The sequence below is a fragment of the Chionomys nivalis genome, chromosome 16, assembly GCF_950005125.1.
Source record: "Chionomys nivalis chromosome 16, mChiNiv1.1, whole genome shotgun sequence".
In the NCBI taxonomy this organism is placed as follows: Eukaryota; Metazoa; Chordata; class Mammalia; order Rodentia; family Cricetidae; genus Chionomys; species Chionomys nivalis.
This window is the reverse complement of record NC_080101.1, coordinates 11136226-11161940: the sequence shown is the minus strand read 5'-3', so window position 1 is coordinate 11161940 and position 25715 is coordinate 11136226. Positions and strand designations below refer to the sequence as shown.

Sequence of the window (25715 nt, the reverse complement as noted above, 5' to 3'; positions counted from 1 at the left end):
GGGGAGGTGCACTGCAGACAGCCAAACTGATGGTAGTTGCATAAAGATCCTATGCTCGAAGCACTCCATGGCAGGTGTGAATTTCTAACCGATCGATTGTAATTTGTAAGAAATGAAGCTGGGCTATTGATGATGTATTTAGGAAAAGAAATTAACACTAGGGAGCTTAATTCTAAAATGGTCATGAACTTCTGATTAGATCTGTATTTATCTTGTAATAGTTTACTACTAAATGAATAAATATGTAATATATTTATGCACACACATACTTGCATATATGCATACATACATATGAATGTACCAATAATGAAAAAGGCTATCAACTTGAGAGTGGGGGAGTCATGAGAAGGGTTCAAGGGAGGGGAGCAGGGAGGGGCTGGAGGGAGAAAAGTGGAAGAAAGTGACTTAATTCTATTTCAATTAGCACATTTTTTAAAGAATGAAAAATTAATGAATTAATCAATAGCAAAAAATGAAAAAGAGAAACCCACTCATGGATAAAAGAGCCAAGGTTGACATGAATTTCTCTCCCGTATAGATCCTCTTAATTGTAAGTCATGTGAGCAGAAGTCAAAGCAAAAGTCAGAGTGTTCCTTTTTTTGTACTTCCAGCCTGTCATCTTCAATCCCCAGTGTGTCAGATGGGTAGACTTGCTCATAAAGATTGCAGAGAAGTTTGGAAGCAATTAATTTTCTATTCTTCTGCATTTGGTAACAGGTACCTTTATGACGATGTGTCCTTCAGCTTCTACAAGTTGAGACTTTATCTAAAACTTTTAGAACCAGAAGTATTTCAAATTTTGAATTACGGTGTAAGAATTCAGAATAACTGTTTTGCTCTGTTTATACATTCTTTTTTTTTTTTTAGATTTATTTATTTATTATGTGTACAGAATTCCTTCCATGTGTGCCCGCATGCCAGAAGGGGGCGCCAGGTCTCATTACAGATGGTTGTGAGCCACTATGTGGTTGCTGGAAATTGAACTCAGGACCTCTGGAAGAGCAGTCAGTGCTCTTAACCTCTGAGCCATCTCTCCAGCCCTGTTTATACGTTCTTAAATACAAGATTTAGGTCAAACATATGTTCATTTGATTCACATAAACTTGCACGCATGCTCTAAAAGTGACTCTGCACAGTATTTTTAGTGTGACTGCATTTTGACTGTAAGCCATCCCATGAGGCCAGGTAGGAAACTTTCTACCTGCAATGTCATGTAAGCACACAAAACTTTGGGATTTAGGAGCCTTTAGGATTTTTTTCTTTCTTGGATTAAGGATTCTCAATACAGAAAACAGAAGCTACTGTTACTTTAGTAAGAGCTTCCCTAGTCAAATCAAAGCCATCTTTGGTCTGCGGAAACCTGACGTTAAACAATTGTCTTTCCCAGGCGTTCTCCACTTGGGGCTTTCTGAAGGAAGGCAGTGTGCAGAAAGAGCAGAGGCTTCACAGTCCAGCAACAGGAATCACCTTAAATGCATAGAGTACAACCCACTCAAGAGGCTGTTTGCAGCACACAGTCACCCCGGTGGTCAGGAATGAGGCATGAGGATTGAAGCTCAGGGCTATGTGGGACCATCTCCAGAAAAGGGCCATGCAGGCTGTAATTCTGCAAAAAGTGCAGATGCAGAGAGAAGATGAACAGCTCCTAGGCTGTGCAGTACAGACGTTGGGATTAAAATGGCACCATCTTTGATCATAAAGTCATCAGAATGTGATCAAATTCATCACACAGATGACCTTGTCACCTTTGGTCTCCCATCCTCTGTCTCTGGTTTGCTTGTTTGATTTTTGTTTCTTTGTTTGCTTGTTTGTTTCTTATACTCTTCCTTCAGTTTTCAGTCTTGAATTTTCTGTAACTGACATTTTCCAAAGTGCAGGAATGGAATTATTATAAACTCCTTTGTGTGGTGATCTCTGGCCATGCAGAACTGAGGAAGACTTCTAGAATTAGCAATGTGCATGCTGGCCAGAAAATCATCTGAAGGTCCCCGTACCCACAAAAAGAAACAGGTTTCCTGCTTGATTCCTTGGGGGCAAGGTAGAAGTGCCTTCTGGGAACTATTATTTATGAACACTTAGGGGAATTCAAAGAAGATTGGTAAGAAGTGGTTGTCGGAACTCAGTGTTTGGCTGTTGTTTGCCTTCTTTTGTTTCCCGTCAGTTTTACTCTTTTCCTTCATAACTGCTCTTTAAAATTCATTTCTCATTAGTGGGATAAAGCAAGGTTTCTTCAACAAAACACTTTTCAGAGAAAAGTATCAATTCCATATGTTCCCAAATAAGAAAAAAAAAGGCAATGGTGCAGCTGATTTATGATTGGTGAGAGGGAAAAGTCAGTTGAACTTTACAAGCCATGAGACCTTCTTAGTCTTGGAGAAAAAAAAAAGTCATTGTTCCTGAAGCAAGCCAACTGCCACACAGACTGACAAAACACAATTCTCCCAAAGAAGTCTTCCAGGGAGGTTCGTGTTTGAAGGTTAACAGTGTCCGCATCTAGACCATACACGTGAACTTTGAGAGACACTATGTAGAGCTAGAATGTAGGAAAGCAATGGAAAGATCCTGCTTTCTGAGAGAATAGCAGCCAGGCAGAGGTGATGATAAAGTCACGGAAGTGATTTCTGAGCAACTATTATGAAAAGCAAAGAGTGAAATGCCAGGGAGCAGACATTTCTTCCTTCAAGGATAAGGCAGTGGGCAGGTATGAAACCTTCGGGGAGAATACTGGATGACGTTCAGAGGAGCAGCACCCTGGGTGTCACAAGAAATAAGAACAAATTTGTTCCATGGAAAAGTCTTTATCATAAAGAAGGAGTGAACCACCTTTGGGAATGGGCTACATGTCATTCTTGCTTGGAAGTAGGAAAGGAAACCAGCTATTAGTACATCTGGCTTCTTCCACAGCTGTCCCTCTTAAACAAAGAAAGACACTCTAAGCTGAAAGGGAACAGCACTTTTAAACAAGGATATTGGTTTCAAAAGCAGGCAACAGTCACATTTGAAGGCAAAACTTTTTTTAAGCTGGAGCAACAACCCATGGTGGTTTCCCCTCTAAACAAAGCAGGGTCCTTGGTCGGCTTACACAAGCACAAAGAAAGCTAGTTCCACCACATTTCCCAATCTCAGACCTTGAGCCGGCTCTGTGGTCCCATTAACTCAGACCTTTTCGGAATACTGCCACTTCCTAGAGGACTTCTAGGACTTCCATACGGTTGTTTAGTCCAGTAAAACTCAAAGACATTCGTAGCATCTGATGCAGTCTAGCTAGCCCAGTCCCAAGACACCAGGCCCACGTGCCTTGACTTCCTCTACCGTCACTGCCTCTCATTTTTGACAACTGTCTTCCTGTTTGCCATTGCAGGTTTCACAGCGGCAGCCTCCCTTGTGTCCTTGGCTTGGGCCCTAGCCTCCTACCAGAAGGCTCTCCGGGACTCCCGAGACGACAAAAAGCCCATCAGCTACATGGCCGTCATCATCCAGTTCTGCTGGCACTTCTTCACCATCGCAGCCAGGGTCATCACGTTCGCCCTCTTCGCCTCAGTGTTCCAGCTCTACTTCGGGATCTTCATTGTGCTCCACTGGTGCATCATGACCTTCTGGATCGTCCACTGTGAGACGGAGTTCTGCATCACCAAATGGGAAGAGATTGTGTTTGACATGGTAGTGGGCATCATCTACATCTTCAGTTGGTTCAATGTCAAGGAAGGCAGGACACGCTGCAGGCTGTTCATTTACTATTTTGTAATCCTTTTGGAAAACACAGCCTTGAGTGCCCTCTGGTACCTCTACAAAGCTCCCCAGATTGCAGACGCCTTTGCCATCCCGGCACTGTGTGTGGTTTTCAGCAGCTTTTTAACGGGCGTTGTTTTTATGCTGATGTACTATGCCTTCTTCCACCCCAACGGGCCCAGATTTGGGCAGTCACCAAGTTGTGCTTGTGACGACCCTGCTACTGCCTTCTCTCTGCCTCCAGAAGTGGCCACAAGCACTCTACGGTCCATCTCCAACAACCGCAGTGTTGCTGGCGACCGCGACCAGAAGTTTTCAGAGCGGGATGGATGTGTCCCTGTGTTTCAGGTGAGACCAACCGCACCACCCACCCCGTCATCTCGACCGCCACGGATTGAAGAATCAGTCATTAAAATTGACCTGTTCAGGAATAGGTACCCGGCGTGGGAGAGACACGTGTTGGACCGGAGCCTGAGAAAGGCCATTTTAGCATTTGAATGTTCCCCATCTCCTCCAAGGCTGCAGTACAAGGACGATGCCCTTATTCAGGAGAGGCTGGAGTATGAAACCACTTTATAAAACAGAAGAAGCCACAAGATCCCCATGAAGAGATGACAGCAGGGCTGTGGCAATAGTGACCCTTCATCAAAGTGCAGGGCAACGAGCTATGTGTTCTTAGTCCAAACATTGTCATGGTATGGTTTGATCTTCCATTAGCTGACTGCCTATGGCTGGTGTCCCATTCAAGAAGGCAGTGCTGAGAGTCTCTTACTCCACCTAAAGGGGCAATGCCAGCCTAATATGACTGTTGTTACCAAATTCCTCCAGCACAGGCTTGGAGCACATTCACCGGAGGGTACCATTATTATGAAAAAAAAAAAAATGTTGCCTCTAATCATTAAGGTATTTTGATGGAGTTTACTGATGTTTGTATAAGTATGTTCATACGTACACACACACATACACCTCCACCACCACCACCACCACCACTATGACCACCAGCACCACCAGCGCTCTATCAAGAGTTGAAGTGAAGCTGGAGAGATGACCCAGTAGTTAAGAGCACTGACTGCTCTTCCAAAGGAGCCAGGTTTGATTCTCAGCACCCACTTGGTGGCTCATAACTGCCTGCAACTCCAGTTCCAGGAGCTCCAATGCCCCCTGTTGGCCTCCTCTGGCACTGCACACACATGGTGCACAGACATATATGCAGGCAAAATACCCAGACACGTAAAATCAAATTAAATTTCAAAAAAAAGAGCTTAGGTAATTTCCTTGATGCAAAGTTCACAACAGACTCCGGGAAGGAAGCAACAGTGCTTAGAAAGATGTCATAAACCATTTTCTCATTGGAAACCAGTAGCATATGTGGCGAAGCCTGTGCAGGGGATGGCAAACTCAAGTGTTTACACATATACTAGCATTGATCAAATGGTTCTCTTTCTACACATTTCAGGATTTGTTTCTTACTCTAGGTTTTGCAGTTGAGGGCATCTTTTATGACAGAAATCCTATGCAGCCCATGTGTGGCTTTGGATGAGACCAAGTAGCTCAAATCCATGATGGAAATTAAATTATAGTCACGATTCAGTATTCAATAGCAAAACTACAGTTTATATGCAAAGAGGAGGGGCAGAAGGAGAGTCAGATTCTCAGGGGTGTGCAGTTGGTATCAGAATGCACCCACAGAGCCGCGGGAGAGGGAGGGCTGTTTCCAGGTACAGAGTGAGCATGGCGAGTTGATGTGATTCTGGAAACCACATGCCACGTCCTCCTAGAGTCAAACTGTGTCCAGCCCACAGAACTGATATGGAATCCCCCAAAACAGAGAAGAAGTGGCATCCCAAAGCAGACAAGAGAAGAATAATGAGGTTGTCCAGCTCTGTACAGACTTACCCTCTCCCACCCAAGGTCAAAGTGATGTGTCTCTTCAAGACTTTGGGAAACCTTTTAGCAGGCGTGAGCACACAGATGCAGTGTGGATGCTTTAAGGAAACGGCCTGGACTGCTTGAGGGCATACCACTCCATCAGCTAAGATGTGTACTCAAATCATCTGTAAAGTCTTGCTCTTACCACAAGCTTCTAAGTTTTAAATACCTCCGTCCAGCAAGTAAACATTCCCGCTTTCTGTTCTCAGTGTCCTTGGTCATGGTGCTTTGCGTTGCATTAAAAGTGCCGGTCAAACTTTGATAGTATTTTTTTATAGTTGGTGCAGAGTGGAATAACTCATGGATTATTTCAATATTTTTGTAATAAAAATATAGGGTGTACATATAGGCATTGTTGCTTTTTTTATAGACTTGGAATTATTTAAAATACATTAAATGTCATCTTCACTTGGGATGTCAGAATCCGGTCAACAGATTCATCAGCCTGCCTCAGCAGATTGAAAACACTTGGCCCTGGAGACATCACCTTCCTTTTTGCAATTTGACGGCCCAGGAATCTGACCAGGGTGCTATCAGAGCATCAAGTAAAGAGGGAAGTGGCCTAATTAGAAAGGGCTTGCGAAGACTGATCAGTGTCTCCCAGGAAATCAAAGATGGAAGTGATTTCGTTCATCCATCCATTAAGAACAATCTGACCACAGTGGAAGATGTCTTAAACTTCCTTCCCTGGTTTTATACTAACCCAACTGATGTATTAAAGATTAGTCAAGTCATTAAAAATAAAAAAGGAAGAAAGTCAGTTTCATTTAATTCTTCACTGAAAATAGTCAAGATCTAGAGCTACCACCCATAATGAATGAGTCATCCAAAGACTGTGGTCCCCAAAGTAACATCCACAGGAAGGGACAGAGGGCTCAAAGCAATTTTTTAAGACAGACAATTTTTATCAGACAAATTTCCTAATACTCAATGATTTGACCCTTCAAGCAAGATTTCCACTACAATTCACTAATCTTTTGTTGGAATGAAGAAATATTCCCTTGCTGCCAGTAAAGCTTCAGGAGGACCCTCGTCTTCTAGGCAAATGGTGGACATTATCCTGTTCCAGTGTAGAAGGAAACCACGATCATTTGGGCAGTTCTCCGCCAGTGTGCAGAACCATGCGCTATCGACTTCATTAGTTCCAAGACAACTTTCTACTGATGAGCTTTGGAGTCTGCCTTTCCCAAGGGATCTACAGCTCTGATTGTGAGTGAACAACCGTTAACGTCACCATAGTGACCATCCAAACAAGCCAATGGGAGCGCCCACTCTTGGATCACGTAAGTTCTAAGTTCCTTCTCAACTTCATCTCACATGCGGCATGCTAAGGGTTAAAAGAGCTGTGGTATAAATAGGAAAAAAACGTGCTGGACTTTGTCTCCGTGGCAATATAGGTGTAAAAAACTTGTATTTCCAGTCATTCCCCAAATACTGTAAATATTCGTGGGTCTGACTTGTGGGAGGATCATGACGTTTCAGTGAATGATGGAGTCTTGTTGAAAAAACAAGTTATCTGCCATGTTACAGTCATGGCTCTCCAATGTAAGAAAAGCAAGCAACCATCATAATACCGCTCCAGCAGGACTTAATCTCATTCTGCCGGTTCAGAGAGCAGACACTGAGCTCAGACTGCTGTAGAACATAAACTCAGGCTCCAGAGTTAGGAGGCGGGATGCAGTGAGGCGGCATCAATCCGCAAATGAGCAATTTTAATTCTTCCTAAAATTTTTTCTCCTCTGACATGAATCTCTGCACAGAGTAGCTGGAAAATAACCAGAAAGGGTGAGCAATGGCTAGCATCCAAGTGGAAACGAGGGACTCTGTCTGAGGCTGATAATACTGCCTCAGCAGAATCTACTTCAATTCGCCTAGAAGGATAATCTTGCTATCTCATGGCAGTCATTGTTTGCATGGGACGGTGATGTTTTCTAAAGAGAAAAAAAATATCTCTAACTAGCGTTTCTGAATTAATCCGTACTTAAAGAACACATAGATATACATCTTAACCATGCTAAGAGTTCATTCGTGTGGAAGAAAAGCAGTTTCCCATGCCTCTCTACTGCCCAAGAACGATGCCCTGGGCATTCCCTAGATACTTACATCATCTTGCTTCCCTGGGTCTTGTCCAGTCCAGTAACCACCTTTTCAGCCCCTCTGGGACAGCTCATCTGTGATGAATCCCACTGACACAGCAAATGAAATAAATTCCCTTACTAAGAGCTTAAGATTCTGTAACTCAAGTGTCAGCAACAGGCAAGTTACACAGGCAATTGGGAGATGACTGAACTCTGAGGATAAATGAAAAACAGTGAATCTCCAGGACACAGTTTATTTTATGCATAAGTGAATATGCGCTGACCATGTGGTTTAGCAGGCCAAGGTGCCTCTAATCCTGATAGTATGGGTTCAGTCCCCCAGAACCCACATGGTAGAAGGGAGAGCTAACTGTCAAGTTACTCTTCACATACATGTCATGGCAGGTGATTGCCCACACACATATACATTAAGTAGATAGATAGATAGATAGATAGATAGATAGATAGATAGATAGATAGATAATAGATGATAGATAGATAGATAGATAGATAGATAGATAGATAGATAGATGATTGATAGATAGATAGATAGATAGATAGATAGATAGATAGATAGATAGATAGATGATAGATAGATAATAGATGATAGATGATAGATAGATAGATAGATAGATAGATAGACAGACAGACAGACAGATAGATAGATAGATAATAGATAGATGATAGATAATAGATAGATAGATAGATAGATAGATAGATAGATAGATAGATAATAGATAGATAGATAGATAGATAGATAGATAGATAGATAGATAGATTATAGATTATAGATTTTTGGAGTTTTGTGTCTATAAGATGACTCAGTAATAAAACTTGTTAGTGCACAATGGTATAAACTTGACCTGAGTTTAAACCCTAAAACCCTGTAAAGTTGAAAGAAAAGAAGTAACTCTACAAAGTTGTCCTTTGACCTCCACATACACACCATAGCACTCATGTCCTTCCACACACATGTGATATATACACAGACACAGACAGAAAGACAGACAGACACTTGTATCATATTAGTATGCACACACAAATACACACAAAAAAATTTAGAAATTCATGGAGTATCCTAAATCTCCATGACTCTTTGAAATCCCTTATTGCTAACATATAGATGACAAGTATAAAGTACATTCTGTTCTTCAATGCCTAGGAAATGGTATGTTATTGACATGTAACCTTTTAGACAAGAATCTTCTATGCATTCCTTTTTTAAATCAACTGTCCTTACAGTCCAGGCCTATAAGACATGCAATTCCTTGCTTTTTAGCTTGGGTGAACTTTACCCTCCTTAAGCTTCTCATCACTTAAGTGGCTTGATTGAGAACTTCTGTGTCACTCCAAAGTTCCTGGAACCCGTTGGACTAAGCCAAGGAAAGCCTGTATGTTCACACACGGTTGAACATGGCTGTGCAGTCACTTTCAAATGCAGCTGATGCTACTGGGGGAGGCAAGTTCTGACACAATGTTTAGACAAGACTCCAGAGAATTTGTTTCTAATGAACCACTTTCCAGACTAAATACATGTTCCCTTGCGTTCCCCACATATCTTTGCCATTAGCCATGACTGTTTCTATATAAAACTTGGATTAGATGCCTGTATTTTTAGGTTTTCAAGAAGAATTAAAATATTTCCAACTGTCTATCGGAATCTGACTCTGGGTGAACGGGGGAGCCAGAAGCTGACAACACAGCAGCACTGAGCTGGACCTTGTTATCCGTTTACTGATGGACACAAATCATTTCCCAGTCCTTTGACTAGTAATCCAGTGTCAGTTTTATAAACAAAGTTGTCACATCTGCCAGTTTTGACTTGTGGCAGCCCTCTGCCACCCAACATTTGATGCTTCTATGTGACTAGGAATCGGTGGTTTCACTTTAGTTCCCATTGCTGAGTCTCTTTCCCCAGCCTGTATATCCAAACGGGAGATGACCTAATCACTAGACGACATCCTTTCTCCTCTCTCAGACACCTATATTAGCATCAGGTAACGACAGAGCTCTCTGCCAACAGGTCTTGTCCAGTTGTTATTCTGAAAATAGGCCCACTGCAAGATTCTGGATTCTTTCTTGTGACGGACAGCCTCAATGGGATCATTAGCCATTTGAAAGGAAAACTGCTGCATGTGGGTGGAATTGGATAAAAACGTAATGAGTCATTTAATTTTGCTAATCGTAGCAATTAGGCTACTCACAAGCAGCTCCCACCGCAGAGAGCCAAATGGAAGACATGACAAGCAGCCATGTGCCCACAGAAATGAGGGGCTCAGAAACTCTCCAGAGGGGGGTCAAGGCATTCAGTAACCTCACCCTCTACCTGAAATTTTCCCTGGATTTCACCAGGAAGCAATAATTAGACTCTTGTCTATTGCATGCAGTAACCCTGCCCAGAAATGCAAAACTTAGAAAACTGGATGGCCCAGGCTTTGCTGCTCAAGGAGGCTTGCTGCCTCTGACGCGTCTAATCTATCAGGTTGAAGGTCTGCGTATTATACTGACAAACACAAGCACAGACACAAACTAAGTTAATGCTGCTTTGGCTAGTTTGTTTGCCTGTAGCTTTCCTTGCTGTTTGATTTCCATACCATATGAGAGTATTATTTTGAAGAATTCACTGTATGTTGGTGCTGTGCTGACAACCCTTACCTGTGGGGTGGCACCAACACCTCACAACCACCGGTGAATTTTTGTATGACACAGCTTCAGCTCAGAGACGGTAAGTGGCTTGCCAAAGGCACCACAACTAGGCTAGGGAAACCTAGAAATAAAAGTTAAGCCCAACTTCTACCAACTAAAAGATTTTTAAGAATTGTGGCAACCTCACCAAGCTTACTTTTGATTCAGCGAGTTGAATAGAAAACCAGAATCATGTCCCAATTTTTTCAAGGAACATTTCATAAAACCAAGTAAGTCTACCAAAATGTAAACCTCAAAGAACTACCAATGGTAAGAAATGGAAGTCTCTATTACATGAACCTGAATACCACTTCAACTCTGACTCCTTATGTGTGGATCAGTGTTGTCTTTCCACTTAGGCAGTAGTTCCCAGTCCATGACCCCGATCTGCACAAAAAATATCGGAAATACAAAGTAACCTGGAACTTCTTTCCTCATAGTCTACGTTTGTCTCATATCATTACCCAATTAGGCAGACTAAAAAATAAGTTATCAAATTACTTAGTGAAAGAGAGAGACTCTGAGATGACATCATTTTCATGCTATAAAGTAATTTATTCCTATTGCCTTATTTTTTATTAAATTTTGTTTACTATCTTATGTGACAAGAGTTTAAGAGGATTTTTAAAGCATTAGCACTAATCTAGAAACATCATCTTAGGTTGAAGATTAGATTCAAAGACTATACCAGTGTTTATTAAATAGTTGCTGAATTCTAAAACATTTGGCATGTTCTTTCCCCGCCCCTCCAGTTTAGAGGCAGTGATCTAAAGGGGGATGGCTAATCTGCCCATGGACACCAGTACATCAGAACATGCATTACATAGGAACTGTGTGTGTAGCTTGATCAGATGCTGAAAAAGTAGCAGATAATAAACCAAACCGTTTCCCAATATGCTTTTGGTTTTTAAAATTCTCACAAGGGTCGGTTTCAATGGCAAATCCAAAGCAACATCTAGCCTCCTGCTTTAAGTTAAACGGGTCTTGGAGAAATTCTGTTAAATCAGAGCTCAGTAATTTTAATAGAATGTTAAAGGAAATCCCCATTGTTTTGTAGATAAAACAACTGGAGTCAGGAAAGCATTGCAATCAGGGTCATGTAGAAAACCCTTATTGATTCCCTTGGTCATTTCCTCAGCAAGCCTGACCCTTGTGACCACAGCCACTAGACAGCAAACAGGTACAAAGCCGCATTTGTCCTAGCAACTGACAGTAGGTTTTCCGCTGCTCAGCTGGTTCCCAAGCTTCATCTCCTACCCTTTTCTGCTCTAGCACACTGATGCTGCTTTTACCACCATCTATACTTAACTCTACAGTGAACAGGAAAGAAATAGGAACTTTTCTAGGATTTTCCTCTAACTACCCATAAGCAATTGGCACACACCGACAGACATGCGGCAGCTACATGACCGTGAGCCCTACGTCAGTGCTGAAAGGGAGAGAAGGGAACAGTGATACCACATCCTGACGGAGCTTCAAGCCACCATCATTACATCCAACCCCAGGTCATCACTTTTTAGACATTTAGACACACAATAGAAGCGTATAGTTGTGGATGAGATGCTTGCAGAACAAAGATCTCATTTAACATCAAATTAATTAATTAAAATAATAAGCAAATATTAGCAACATGGTACAACACAAAATTTTCTTTTGTACTAGTACTGAAACCTGCCACCTACTCTGTTATCAGAGTTTCAGAAAATGCGAGGTCTTGTGTCTTTATTATATTTCGATCTACCAAATTAAACCGCTTTGCCCTTTCCTTTCTCTACTGCTTAATTTGCATTAAAATGGAATTAATCACATTCTTACTTCAAGTGTTGCAAATGGGAACAAATGGAGATGTTGGGTTTAAGCTAATTTAATTTAACTACTGTAGTGGCATTCTGGTATGGAGTTGTATCCAATCAACACCTAATTATTTCAAATTAGTTCATTCTCAGTAAGTTCTAAGATACCCCTAAGTGTGTAGAAAATACATTTTGAGCTTCCATTACTGGAAGAGATTCCTGTTTCTATCTCAAACTTGCAAAGTGTCCTAATGCACACTTGCACTGCAACTCATTGTGGCTGGAAAGCCGGCACTTGATTTGAGTGTGTTGAGTACCATGAAGTTCACACAGTAATTAAACGTTGACCTGTGGTTTTCTCTGGAGCCCCCATGATTATTTTTTTATTCTGCTCAAAAGCAGGAAAAATGGGGCCCCGCCCTGTAACCAGAGGACACCAGCCAGCTGGTGAAAGAATTAGAACTTGCTTTCACAACACTGACATACTCAGCTTCCCTTGCGAACCCTTCGAAAGTGCTGTGCATAATAAGGGGTAGGTCTCCAAAGTGGGTTCCAAAGGCTTAAGGGGAAGCATTGTCCTTGGTCAGAATTAGAGTCATGGAGCTCTTTGAAGAGAACTAAGGAGTGGAATGAGCCAGGACTCTCAGACACAGCCAAAGCTGCCACACAGTTCAGGCTATTCATGCTTGGGTCCCCTTCTTTTTTTACAGGAAACACCTTGGAACTTGTCAAGTTTTACTGGAGATGAATTGCAGTTCATTGATCCAACAGACACTTAAACCTTGGAAATTCTTGACTTGTACTATTGTAATCAAGCTACCAGGAGAGATCACGAATCAGCAGATGGCAGAGGAGCACTTGTTCAGTGCTGTGCCCTGACGTGTCCACGCCTGAAGAGAACGACCTCTGAGAAGCAGAGCTGAGGAAATCGTGCTACCTGGTCTCTCACCACAAATGCCGTCAGTGTCTGTGGTATCCATCCTCTTTCTTTACCTTTTCTAGTAAGAACTGCTTTAAAAAAAAAATAAGCCAAGGAATTCCTGGGGGCTTGTATAGCTCAGAGAGATGGGTATGGGTCAAAGGGACTTGCTTCAAGGGGATGGAAACCCACTTGGAAATGAAAAGAGTCTGTCATCTTTTAATAACTGATCTTGAGTACCATCGCCGCTTTTGGTTTGTTCCACGTCAGCATGATAATAACCAATGTGTAAAGCTTTCGTTGATAATTCAGTTTCAAAGGTGAAATCTGCAGTTTGAACTTAAAGGGGTAGTTACAGAGTAATTTGATGCCTGACTTCCTAAATGGTAACATTACCAGTTCCAAGCCAGTATCCATTTCAACAAGGAATTAACTAGCTTATGGCTTCTCAGATCACATACAATCTCGGTTATGACCTGAAAGGTGACCAACCTAATGCTAACATTTTCATTTACAAGAAGACAGGCGGACGGAGAATTTACAACCGTGATTTCTTTCATTTCTCTTTTTCAAATAAAGGTGAAAATGAAGTTGTCAGAGTTCAGTTATAGAGTATGTGAGAGTGTGACGTGCGTGTGGCCTTATTAAACTTTCCTTATACTCTTTTGGCTTCGGTTTTAGAAGGTAGATCTAGATAAAAGAGTAAAAGTCGTCAAGTGTGTCCATTAAGTGCTTTGGAAGAAGAAGATGGAGTGCGGATCGTTGTGTCCCCATAAAAGCACCCTGGTGGCTCTCGCAGGATGTTCCCAGAGCTTCTGAGAGCACCTCCTAGGAATCCATGCTGGTACCCAGGCGAGTGTTTTTGAGAGTGATCTCTGTATGTAACCATTAAAATTGAATGGTAGAAAGGTAACCTTCACAGGCCAGACAACCAGAACTAACATGCTGAAAAATGCTTGTTTTCTAAACCTACCCCCTCCTGTGTAATGTACCATGAACTGGTTAACTGTGGGGACATAGGAACAATAACAGTGCTCCCTAATAAGGCTTAGGAGTACGTGTGACCATAATCGTGTTGGGTACCAGGATAGAAGATTTCTAACAAAGTACAGAGCCAAGAAAAACCTCTTCATCTCTTGTTAGGAACACTTAAGTTTTTGTTTTTTTTTAAAGTAGCCACGTAAACTAATTTCTGCCATTCCGTAATTATGGCAATGCACATGTCCTCTTATAAAGGAACAAGGCCTGGCTAATGTGGGAAGATGGGGGTCATATAGGAAGCTCCATTTCAAGACTGGCTCTTTCTAAGAAAACCTTAGCTCTGATGGTTTTCCTTGATTAGTGATCCTGTAATGCTCTGTACATCAAGAGCTTCTGGTGAATTATAAAACAAGAGATTATAAATCGCCCTTACTTATTAAACATAAAGTATTTAATTATCCCTCTGTTAATAACAATGAGATTCAGGGTTACCATGGCCTTATTCACCATCCCATTGTAAATTATGTCCATCACAACAGGTCTCTGTTCAAACACACACAACCCAGTTCAGCCAGTATCCTTCTCGCAACACAGTTTGGCTTTGATTCCATCAGTCGGCCACCTGATCTGTGCGCCTATTCCGAGACTCCTAAGTCTGCGCAAGTCATTTTCAGAACAACAGAAGAAAACAAAAGAACAGTTATGCAATTTTCCCACCGAGACAAAATACACTAGACTATTGATCACCCCAAAGGTCTGACTGTTCCTCATGACTGGCTTCTTTGAATTTTCCAGATGATTACCGAGCAATTTTCACCAAACCAAAGTAGACACTGTAGCGTTCTTTAAAAGTAAAGACTGTCCATCTGAATGCAATACCCCTAGGAGTAATCAAGAAGTCGGCCACTCAAGCAGCACCTATGGTTTTGTCGTGGCATGCAATTGGAAACTCTCTGCAAGAGTCCAGGAGTTCCAAGTTTATGGTTTCCCATCCTGTTGTCTGGTGTGCACACAGACAAACTGCTCAGGTGTGGCCGGTGGAACTTAACTTTCTGGCGTAGGAATCTTTTGTTGGAGACATTCTGCTGCTAATGATTCTCTTTGCTGTGCAAAGAGAAATAAATCATGCAGAGCAATTGTGGTCTACTTTTATTTTCTTTCTGAAGGTGTGGGTGGAAGAGGTCGGGTGGCTGGGTGTCGGGTGTTCTAAACACAACTGCGTGAGGACCTCCTGAACATGGCTGTTCTTGGAGACCTTGAGGCAGCTTTCCTACACAAGGAAACTTCTTTTAGCCTTTGCTAGAATTATGTTTTGTTATTTTGTCATTATTCTGCTGTTTGTAAATCTTAAAAATTTACAAAATCTACCGAAGAGAATGGTTTAAGGAAAATACAAAATTTTTAACTTTTTATTGTTCAAATACAACTCTTTATTTTACGTGTCACTTATAATATCTTAAAGCTAAAATTGTTTAAATTGTTTGATAGAATTACTTCATGGTGAATGTTATGACTACAGTTGTAGGAGAAAGGTTATTTCCCCAAATCAAACAAGTTGTTTGGGATTCGATTTGCTGAGGTCATTCCAGTTTACAAGTGCTCGCTGCTTACTGTGAATATTGTAATGTGAGGGTTTCCCTAGTTAATCCTTGCCACGTTTCTCCAGGAACGGGGAAACAGACATGCTGACCGCGAAGGAAAGCCGCCTTCCAGAAGGAGGGCTTCAGGCCTTAACACTGACCCAGGTGTGTTGATTCCTGGTAACCTTGGAGAATTGATCCCGCTCCTTCTGAGCTGCTGGGTGGTGAAGATGCGAATGTCCTCAAGTCCAGTGAAGTTTGGCAGCAAAACACAACCTGTCTGACCTATTTCCCTTTGAGAGCTCTTCAGCGACTCAGTGTACTCTGAGGCCCTTGTTGTAGGTGAACAAAGATCTTGAAGAGGAATTTGGCTATGAAAACATCTTGAAAGATTTCCAAAAACAGTGCAAAGGTTCCCAAGGACCTAGGGAGGGTTTGCATTGTGTGAAATCCTACGTTCAGAGTCAAGAATAACATCATGAGCAGATGATGAAATTCCTCTCGAGTCTCTCCTTTCTTTAGATGTAGTTACCTGAGCACCTAAACCTCACCACTAAGCCATGTTTGTCCACTGCTACTATGCTGTTTTGTACCCTACCCTGAACACAGCTGTGACCACAGTTGAGGTGCCCACGACCCCCCAAACACTGCTTACATGCACCCTGAAGGTTTTGGCTTTCCTTTTTCTCTTGGGATTTTTAAATCATCAGTCTCCGCACCTGTGTGGTACAGGTGATATTAAAAAAAAAAAAAAAAAAAAAAAAAAAAAAAACGAGTAATTGATTGGAAGTCGCACACAGAAAAGCTGTTTCCTTTATGGTCTTCGATTATGAGGAGATTGATGTGAAATTTATAGATTAGTAGGAAAGCGGAAATCCCTGTGTTGAACATTATGATTGTTTTTCATGTGTTTAAAGATATTATATGAAACAATATCTTTTTACACTATGGCGTGTATTCCATTCTGGGTACAGGCATGAGGGCTTGTGGCAGAGACAGCAGTAAAGAAACCAAGAATCTGTCCACACCTGGGTCCTAACCCCTACTCTAGCTCTTTACCTCACACTTACTTTGGCCTCATTGATTCCATATAAAAGAGTGAGGATATTTGTTTACCTACCTCATAGGGCGTTGTAAAAAATGCGAGAGCTGGTAAAGACTTGGGTTAGAGAGTACCACGCCTCTCTCTAAGTAGCAGGAGCGTGGAGAACCTTGTGTGCCACAGAGCTGAGAGGGGTGAGAAATAGCTGTTCCAGTTAACACAAGAAACTTTTCCCTTAGAGGTCTAGGTAGAAATTATCAGCCTTTAATGAGAACAAGCAGCTCTCATATAGACCTGGAGTGTCTCCAGGAAGATAGGCCTCTTCTCAATCACATCGAATTGTACTAAGTGTTCGTAAATACATCTAGAAAACCTGGCCCTTTCTGATACCTCAGGAGTTGCATGGCTGCCCCCAATTTTTAGAAACAGGTACAGTCTAACTGGTGATACCAACTGAAATTCTAGAACCGAGTCCTGGATGGCTATATTATTAAGATTTGATTTGGAATGATTTAACTGGGTTTGTGTTTCATTCCTAACACAACACCTTTGCCACAGAAGAACGTTGGAGCTCCCTTCCTGTTTAGTACTCTTGAGCTGATTTGGCTTCACGTTAGAAATGTATTTCAAACATTTCAGAGAAGTGCTTGTACAATAGCTTCAGCAATATATTGAAATGAGTGGACCTGCATAAATGCAATACACAGAAGTGAGTTCTATGAAAGATTTAAAAAGGCAGGAAGATGTAGGAAAAACAGCCCCAGTGAAATTTTGGACACCTCTACCAAAGCAATGTGTCCCCTTGCTTTAATGACTAAACTTAACCAGAACTAAATGTATACAATATGAGTTGGGGCTATAAACATTTGCAAGTTTTGAGTCATAGGGGCAATACTGTGAAGTAAGAATATACCCATGAAACTATGCTAGAACTAGGGGTAATATTTTAAGGATGTGGCTTCTTTTGGTACCCTTGTTTAACAATTATACTCATCTACAAAATAAATTTTATAGTCTTAAAAATTGAAATAGTTTCCAAATTTTCCCTTGAGGAATGAATTCAAAATCATACTGCACTTGAATTACATACTATGTTGACTCCGATATAATCTCTTCTGGACTCTAAAATTTATTTTCCATTGGACTTAAATTTAAATTAAGATTTAAATTTTCAAATTGGTTAAACATTTCTAATGCATGACATTAGGCTTTCTGCAGCATGAGTATATCATAGAAAATTGTGTGACACCTTCAAACTATCTGCACTGCCAGAATAAACTGTTAGCACAGACTGGTCATGTAAGCACCAGGCATGAGTCAAAGGTAATTTGGATATTCCTCAATTTCTATCCCCTTCTGGTATCAATATTTTTCTACCCAAAATGCAAAAGTGTATCCTTTCTCTCATGAAACTAAAGATCAGTTTTTATTCAGTTTTATACAGAAACCTGAAGTCAACTATTCGGTTGAATTTCAGGTGGGTTTTCTGGGATTAGCGCAAGGCCGTGGAGAGAACATGCAACGGAGAGGTTTTATCACCAAGTGCAGCACAGAACCTAAGCATGCCAGGGCTGGACAGCTCTGGGAAGCAATGGCTTAGGGTTTTCACCAGCAGAGAAAAGCACAGTGCCAACAACGCGTCCTTTAGCACAGATGCATGTGATTACTCACCCCAGGCCCATCATTCGGCAAGCGCCACATATCTGATTGTTTGTAAGTACAACTGCCAAGTTCTATGGCTGCATCTGGCTAACATTCTTTTCAATGAACAAGTGATAAACCCGGACACACAGAGATAAATTGTCGTCTGATTAAAAGAAAAATCTCCCAGTTTATTTATATCAACTATATCAATAATGTATTACCTTCACAAAGCTTTCTCATTCACTCTTTGGTCAATTGTTTGTTTAAGCCTCACTTTCTCTCTTCAGTGGGGTAAAATGGAAGAGGACATGGTTGACCTGAATGGGAATCTTGCTTCTGATAAAAAGAAAGAGAGAGAGAGAGAGAGAGAGAGAGAGAGAGAGAGAGAGAGAGAGAGAGAGAAAGAAATCCTGCTTTTCTTCTCCATAGCCAGATAGCTCAGTAGCCTCAAAAGGACCTGGTGATGGACGGGAATATGGCTTCCTGTTCTCAGAAGGAAGAGAGTCAATAGGAAACCAAGATGTCTGTCCTCTTTGCAGCCAAGCAGCACCCCGAATTTAGAACTAATATGAGAGAATACTGTCCCTCCTTTTTGTTAGCACTCTCTCTCATTCTTTTGCAGTTAAGGTTGAAATTTCCAGTAATGATAAATAATGTTACTTTGTATGATGACTTCAATGTATGTATTGTGAAAGAGTTAGCTACAAATGAGAAGACTGGGAAGCTTGCTTCCTCTGTATTTACATCACGCAGACAGTCTGGCTGAACCAAGGTTATCCCTGAGGACAACCGCTTTGCTGTGTATGAAGCCATCGTACAAGGTGAACCTGCTTCCAAATGACAAGGGTTTGGACTCCTGACATAGGCTCTTCATTCGCTCATGATTTTGTCCTGTAAGTTTCACATTTAACTACCTCAGCTACTGATGTTTGATTTAGAAACACCGTTCACTTCGCCATTATTAAATTATTTCATGGAAAATATCAAAATGTTATTTGGTGTGAAACAATTTTTAGAAGTTTTTAAAAGGCATAAGCAGCTCGATGTCCTCCAGCTCTACTGTTTTTGGTTTCTTTCTAAGCAAAATTTGGAATTAAAAACAAAAACCACTTCCACCCAGCATAAAGAGAGGTTGGATATATTTACTTAATTTGCCTTAAATATGTTGTGGGTTTTTTCCTCTGTCCATTTATTTTTCTAAATTTATCTCTGAAAAAAAAAAAAACCAATGCTGGTAGATGAAGAACAACCTGAAGAGAACAGCCACTGGGTTCTCAGCTCCCAACTTCAGCTTACATAGTATTCTGATCCACAGTCGCCATTTTTGTGTTTCTCTCTCCATTTCAGAAATAAGGTGTGTGCAGGCAACGTGAAGACACTTCCCCTGGACAGCGCGGTGCCTGGCCTCAGATGCAAACCTGCCGGTCCTGTGCTCTTACTTTGTAAACATTGTACAAATGTATTTGGAATTTTATTTGGAAAACAAAAAAAAAGAGTTAAATGAGTTATTAAATTCATTCCTGTAAATATATATAGAGAGATATACATATTCCAACCCCGCATAGCCAGACATTCCTTTAGCATTCCAATTGTACGTGTGTCTTTCTCGGCAGGAGCTGCTGCCCTGGGCAGTGGCCCCGAGTGCCCTAGCTCAAAGCACAGTGCGTGGAGTATTTGATCTACTGCGGTACTATAGTTATTTTGGTCAGTTAAGCAAGTTGCAATTTGTGATGACATGAAGTGGAAAGTAGTGCTTCATAATGAATAAATCTCCTGGGTTATCTGATTTTTTTTCTTGTAAAACTTTAAAAAAAAAAAGAAAACTTGAAATTTTATATATTTGGATTTTGTAGATTTTTTTTATTTTATTGCAACACAAGGTACCAAAATCATTAAATAAAGTACACTGTGGTCATTTTAACAGAAGTCTGTTCCTCATTCTTTCCAAGTCCAGAAGAACAGGGTACAGTTAGTGTAGGTGATGGTCAGGGGCATCAGACTTATTTTCAAGACAATAGGACCCAACACCATAAATAAGCAAACCTGAGTTCTGACATATTTGAGACACATTTAGCATTAAACTATATCACTATTTTTATTTTTCCCTTTCTGTTTGGAAATATCTTACTATGTTGCCCAAGTTGAAACTTGAGACCATCCTACCTCACTTAGCCATTGGAGCAGCAAATCACTGGAGTTCCAGATATATCACACTATGCAAGGCTTCATTTTTTAAATGTTTATTTCACTGACTGTATTTGTTAGAAGTTTTAAAGAATATTATCCTAGAACCAATACAAAAACTAGAAAGAAATGTTTGTAACCACAGAAACTTAAAAAGGAAACTAAATTGCTTGACTTTAAGTGAGAAAAAATTCCCACAGACAATGTACTTTCAAAACTATGATGTGTCTATTTTCTTTTCCTACATATTAGTCTTACATCTCATGTAATTCTTTTTCTTTGGTCTATTTTTGAAGAATTTCTCTGTTCTAAAAACAGTATGAGTCCTACAGGTTTACACAGCACTCTAAGTTTGAGTGAACTGGTAACATAAGAGGGAATTGCATGGAATTGTCCATCAATAAAGATGAGAAATGGGCTTGGGTGGTCTCAGCACCAGGAGTACTTGCTGTGTTACCATGGGAACCAGAATCAGATCAGCACAAGGAGTACTTGCTGCATTACCGTGGGAACCAGAGTTCAGATCAGCACCAGGAGTACTTGCTCTGTTACCGTGGGAACCAGAGTTCAGATCAGCACAAGGAGTACTTGCTGTATTACCGTGGGAACCAGAGTTCAGATCCCAGTATACACATTAAGCAGCTCACAACTACTTTACTCCAGTTCCACTGATATACACACATACACAAAATGAGTCATTTTAACAGAAGTTTGTCCCTTATTCATCCAAAGTAAAGAAGAGCAGACACATACATACATTATGCACACACACACAGAAGCACACACATATACACTTCAGTCATTTTAACACAGATATATATGTATATATCATACAGAGAAAGAGACACACAGAAACTAATACACACATATCATGCACACACAGAGAAACACACACATACATTATACAGAGAGACACAGACATATACACACACATTATGCACATACACACTGCAGTCATTTTGACAAAGATATATATATATATATATCATACACAGAAAAACACATGCATACACAAACATACACACAGAAATGTTATTTTAAGTAGAGATACTAGAAACAGATAAGAAAAAGTTAGATGTAAGAGAAGTAAGAAAATGTTTTCAAGATTTGCTTGTTTCAATGAGGTATGGTAGTCAGTGCCCAAAAGTCAACATTTGAGAGATATAGGCAACACCAGAAAATCAAGGTCACCCTTGGCTACACTAAACGTTCATTGCCAGCCTGGGCTACATGACAAAGTCTCAAAAATGCTTGTTTTTAAAAATGTGTACAACATCACCACCATTGCCATCACTGTCACCACCATCATCATCACTGACAGTGTCTGGGAGCACTCCTGTCACCATCATCACCATCATCATCATCGCTGACAGTGTATGGGAGCACTCCTGTCACTGTCACCATCACCATCATCATCATCATCACTGACAGTGTCTGGGAGCACTCCTGTCACTGTCATCATCACTGACAGTGTATGGGAGCACTCCTGTCACTGTCATCATCACTGACAGTGTATGGGAGCACTCCTGTCACTGTCATCACCATCATCATCATCACTGACAGTGTATGGGAGCACTCCTGTCACCATCATCATCATCATCATCATCGCTGACAGTGTATGGGAGCACTCCTGTCACTGTCATCATCACTGATAGTGTCTGGGAGCACTCCTGTCACTGTCATCATCACTGACAGTGTATGGGAGCACTCCTGTCACTGTCATCACCATCATCATCATCACTGACAGTGTATGGGAGCACTCCTGTCACTGTCACCATCACCATCATCATCATCACTGACAGTGTATGGGAGCACTCCTGTCACTGTCAACATCATCATCATCATCACTGACAGTGTATGAGAGCACTCCTGTCACTGTCATCATCACTGATAGTGTCTGGGAGCACTCCTGTCACTGTCATCATCACTGACAGTGTATGGGAGCACTCCTGTCACTGTCATCACCATCATCATCATCACTGACAGTGTATGGGAGCACTCCTGTCACTGTCATCATCATAATCATCATCACTGGCAATGTATGGGAGCACTCCTGTCACTGTCAACATCATCATCATCATCACTGACAGTGTCTGGAAGCACTCCTGTCACTGTCATCATCACTGACAGTGTATGGGAGCACTCCTGTCACAGCTTGGGTGAAGGGCAGGGGACAACTATATGGACTCATTTCTCTCCTGCTTTTGCATGTTCCAAAACCACATTCTGGTGTCAGGCTTACAGAGGAAGCATCTTTCTCTGCTGGAACCTTGCTTCTGTTTAGAGTAACTTTTAGATTTTCCTTTTTTCTCAATTATTATAGTAGCATATGCGAAATATAAAATTACTTGAAATCTGCAATTCTGATTGATGAGTTCATTCAAATTTTTTGCAAGCATTGATGCTTTTTACTCTGTTGATTCAATGAAGTTTTAGAACAATCATGTGTGGTGTATTCTACTAAGGTTACCAGCGTAAGGGGCTCACAACCATGTCAAGAGGAGTGACAGACGTTTTAAGAGAGGGGAACCTTGTAGGATAACTCGCAGATTTACATAAATGATTTGTATGCAGTACTATTTTATAAAGTCCATGAGAGTAACTAGAGGACACGTCAGGATGTTTTTCAGACATACAAGAAAGGGTAAGGGGGTGTGGAGAGATGGAGCACCCACATGATGGCTTCCAACCATCTCTAACTCCAGCTCCAGAGGATCGGAAGTCCTCTTCTTACATCCAAAGGCACTACATGCCCATAATGCGCATGCCCACATTCAGGTAAACACTCATACACTTGAAAGAAAATCAAACTAAAAACAAAAGGAAGTGAACTTTATATGTAACTTTATATAATAGCTTACCTGGACAAGAGCCCCAGCTCAACTGACCTACAGCTCTGGTCTTGAGCCCAGCATTCCTCAGTCCCACATAGGGCCACTGTGCTCCCAAGCTGTCCTCCAGGAGTGAGAGATCCACAAAGGAGAGGTGGGTGATGGGTTGGTTCCCACCCAACTCTAACTCCTCCAGTCTTGGACCCGTCAAGGCCAAGTCCTCTCAGTCTAGATCTTTCCTGTCCTTGACGCAGACTGCCCTGCATCTTGATAAAATATGAACTCTTCCCTAAGTTTGAACTTCAGATAAATATATTTGAGACATTCTTATTCTTCATGAGTACTGCTTATCTGACTTGTTATTAGTTATCTACTGAAAGTAAACTATTTTTCCTTAGGGAAGAGCCCCTAGATGCTTACCCAATACCAAACGGTCCACACAGCATTAAACAGACACTGAAGGTTGCATTTATATATATATTTATATACAAACATATATATTATTATTGTTACACACACACAGAGAGAGAGAGAGAGAGAGAGAGAGAGAGAGAGAGAGAGAGAGAGAGAGAACACCATGAATTTGAGAGGGGGTTTGAAGGGAAGAGAGGGAACAGGGAAATCGTGTGACTGTGTTTAAATTAAAATTTTTAAATGCTGGTAGGAATGCCTCTTGGTTGTTTGTTTTTGTTTTGATGGATGTGCCAGGGGCAAAGAAATGGACGTACAGAAAGACCAGCAATACAGGAAGGACTGAAGAGGCAACTTCAATCCTTACTACAGTTGAAAACACAGGGATCTCAGAGCCGACAGCACAGGCTCTGGTCCTTGTAACCTGTCCCTCTGCAGCCACCACATGAAACTTGCCCTGCTCCCCAGACAGCCCCTTGGAACTCTCCCCCTAACGACTCTCTGTTGATTTTGGCTATGTGTTCACAGGGGAGCTCTACCATACACCAAGCTTTCAGTTTCCAAACCAAAGGCAGTGCTGCCAGGAAGATCTACTGCTTCGTGATCAATTTTTATTCCCAGATTAGAGAAAATATGTCTTCTGAAAGCACTGAAACTATGCTAAATTCAAGAAATACTGAACAATTCTTATTTGTCATTCTTTCTTTTCTAATCTCCATATGCCATACCACACTCCTATCTTGATAATAATAAATGTCATCATTAATTAGACCAATAATATTAATATTACCTCCTTGAGAATTGTTCACATGATTTCAAAGACTTTCTTCCCAGTGCATCAGTAACAAATTATGTCTGAAGGTGATTTTTCTCCTTTCATTTCTCTATCCAGCCCTGAGGGCTTACTCTGTGGTTGGCATGCATCATTTTTGCACAAACTAGAGATTCTGTTAAAATTGCATCTACAGGAATTTTGCAACTGGAAAGCCTGCCTTTCCCATAGATCATCTCTTCAGGGACAAGTGTTTAAATCAGAAAGGAAAATACTGGTTGGAACTCATTTATCAACACAAACCAATATCATTAAGTGGCAAGCCCTGCAACAATCCAAAGGGGACTGCAGCCAGGTCACTCTCTGGGAGACCAGAATTACTGACAATTTAATAATTGTTCTTTGATTGCATGTCTTCATTCTTAAGATGGATTTCGGGACTATTGAAATCAATATATCTACCTCAAATGTACACAGTAGCTCAACACAGCTGACCCCAAACATTGTGAGTCAAGAGACAGACAGGGTGAACGAGAAGTTTATATAGACTTAAGTTCTCCAGACCCTGAAGAATGGCACTGAAGTAACAAGGAAATAATGTTAGAAGTTCATAAAATTAATGTTTAATAAAATGTGTGACTAACAAAACAGATGTTCTCATATGGAAGCTTATTTTTGTGATAAGTATGATACCTTTTCAGTGTACATAATAAAATTATGGCACTAATTAACATCATATAAATAATTCATCATATAAATATATGAGACAACCATGACTATAATACCAGTATAATCACATAACTCATTTCAAGAAAACTGCCGTGGCTTTTGATATGCTATTTCTAGAACCTGCTCATGTTTTTGTCAAAAAATATTTACAATGTTTACCTCTTTACTCCTCTGTGGTGATTGCGAATGGTCCTCGCCTGCCTGCAGGACAACAGCCTAACATTTTCCCTCACACTCCATATATCAGGAGGGGCTAGTAAATTCCTCAAAACCCGAAGAAAGACAAAACTTGCTGTCACAAAATGCCATCAGCTGGGTAGTTTAAATGGCGGACTCCGACTTCTTAGAGCTTGAGAGGCTGTCAAGTCTGAGCTCAAGGGCCCTTTCCTTTGTTTGCAGACACTACCT

At 41.0% G+C, this 25715-nt stretch overlaps 1 protein-coding gene across 1 annotated transcript in view; it reads left to right on the top strand.

The window, feature by feature from the left end:
* The window catches only part of Xkr4 (XK related 4), a 313896-nt gene extending 295138 nt beyond the window's left edge, over window positions 1-18758 (top strand). The window contains exons 3-4 of the mRNA XM_057790596.1: window positions 3362-6941; window positions 12925-18758. Coding sequence (XP_057646579.1) covers window positions 3362-4308 — 947 coding nt within the window. The 3' untranslated portion in view covers window positions 4309-6941; window positions 12925-18758. The remainder of the gene's footprint in view (window positions 1-3361; window positions 6942-12924) is intronic.
* The last annotated feature ends 6957 nt before the right edge of the window (window positions 18759-25715 follow it).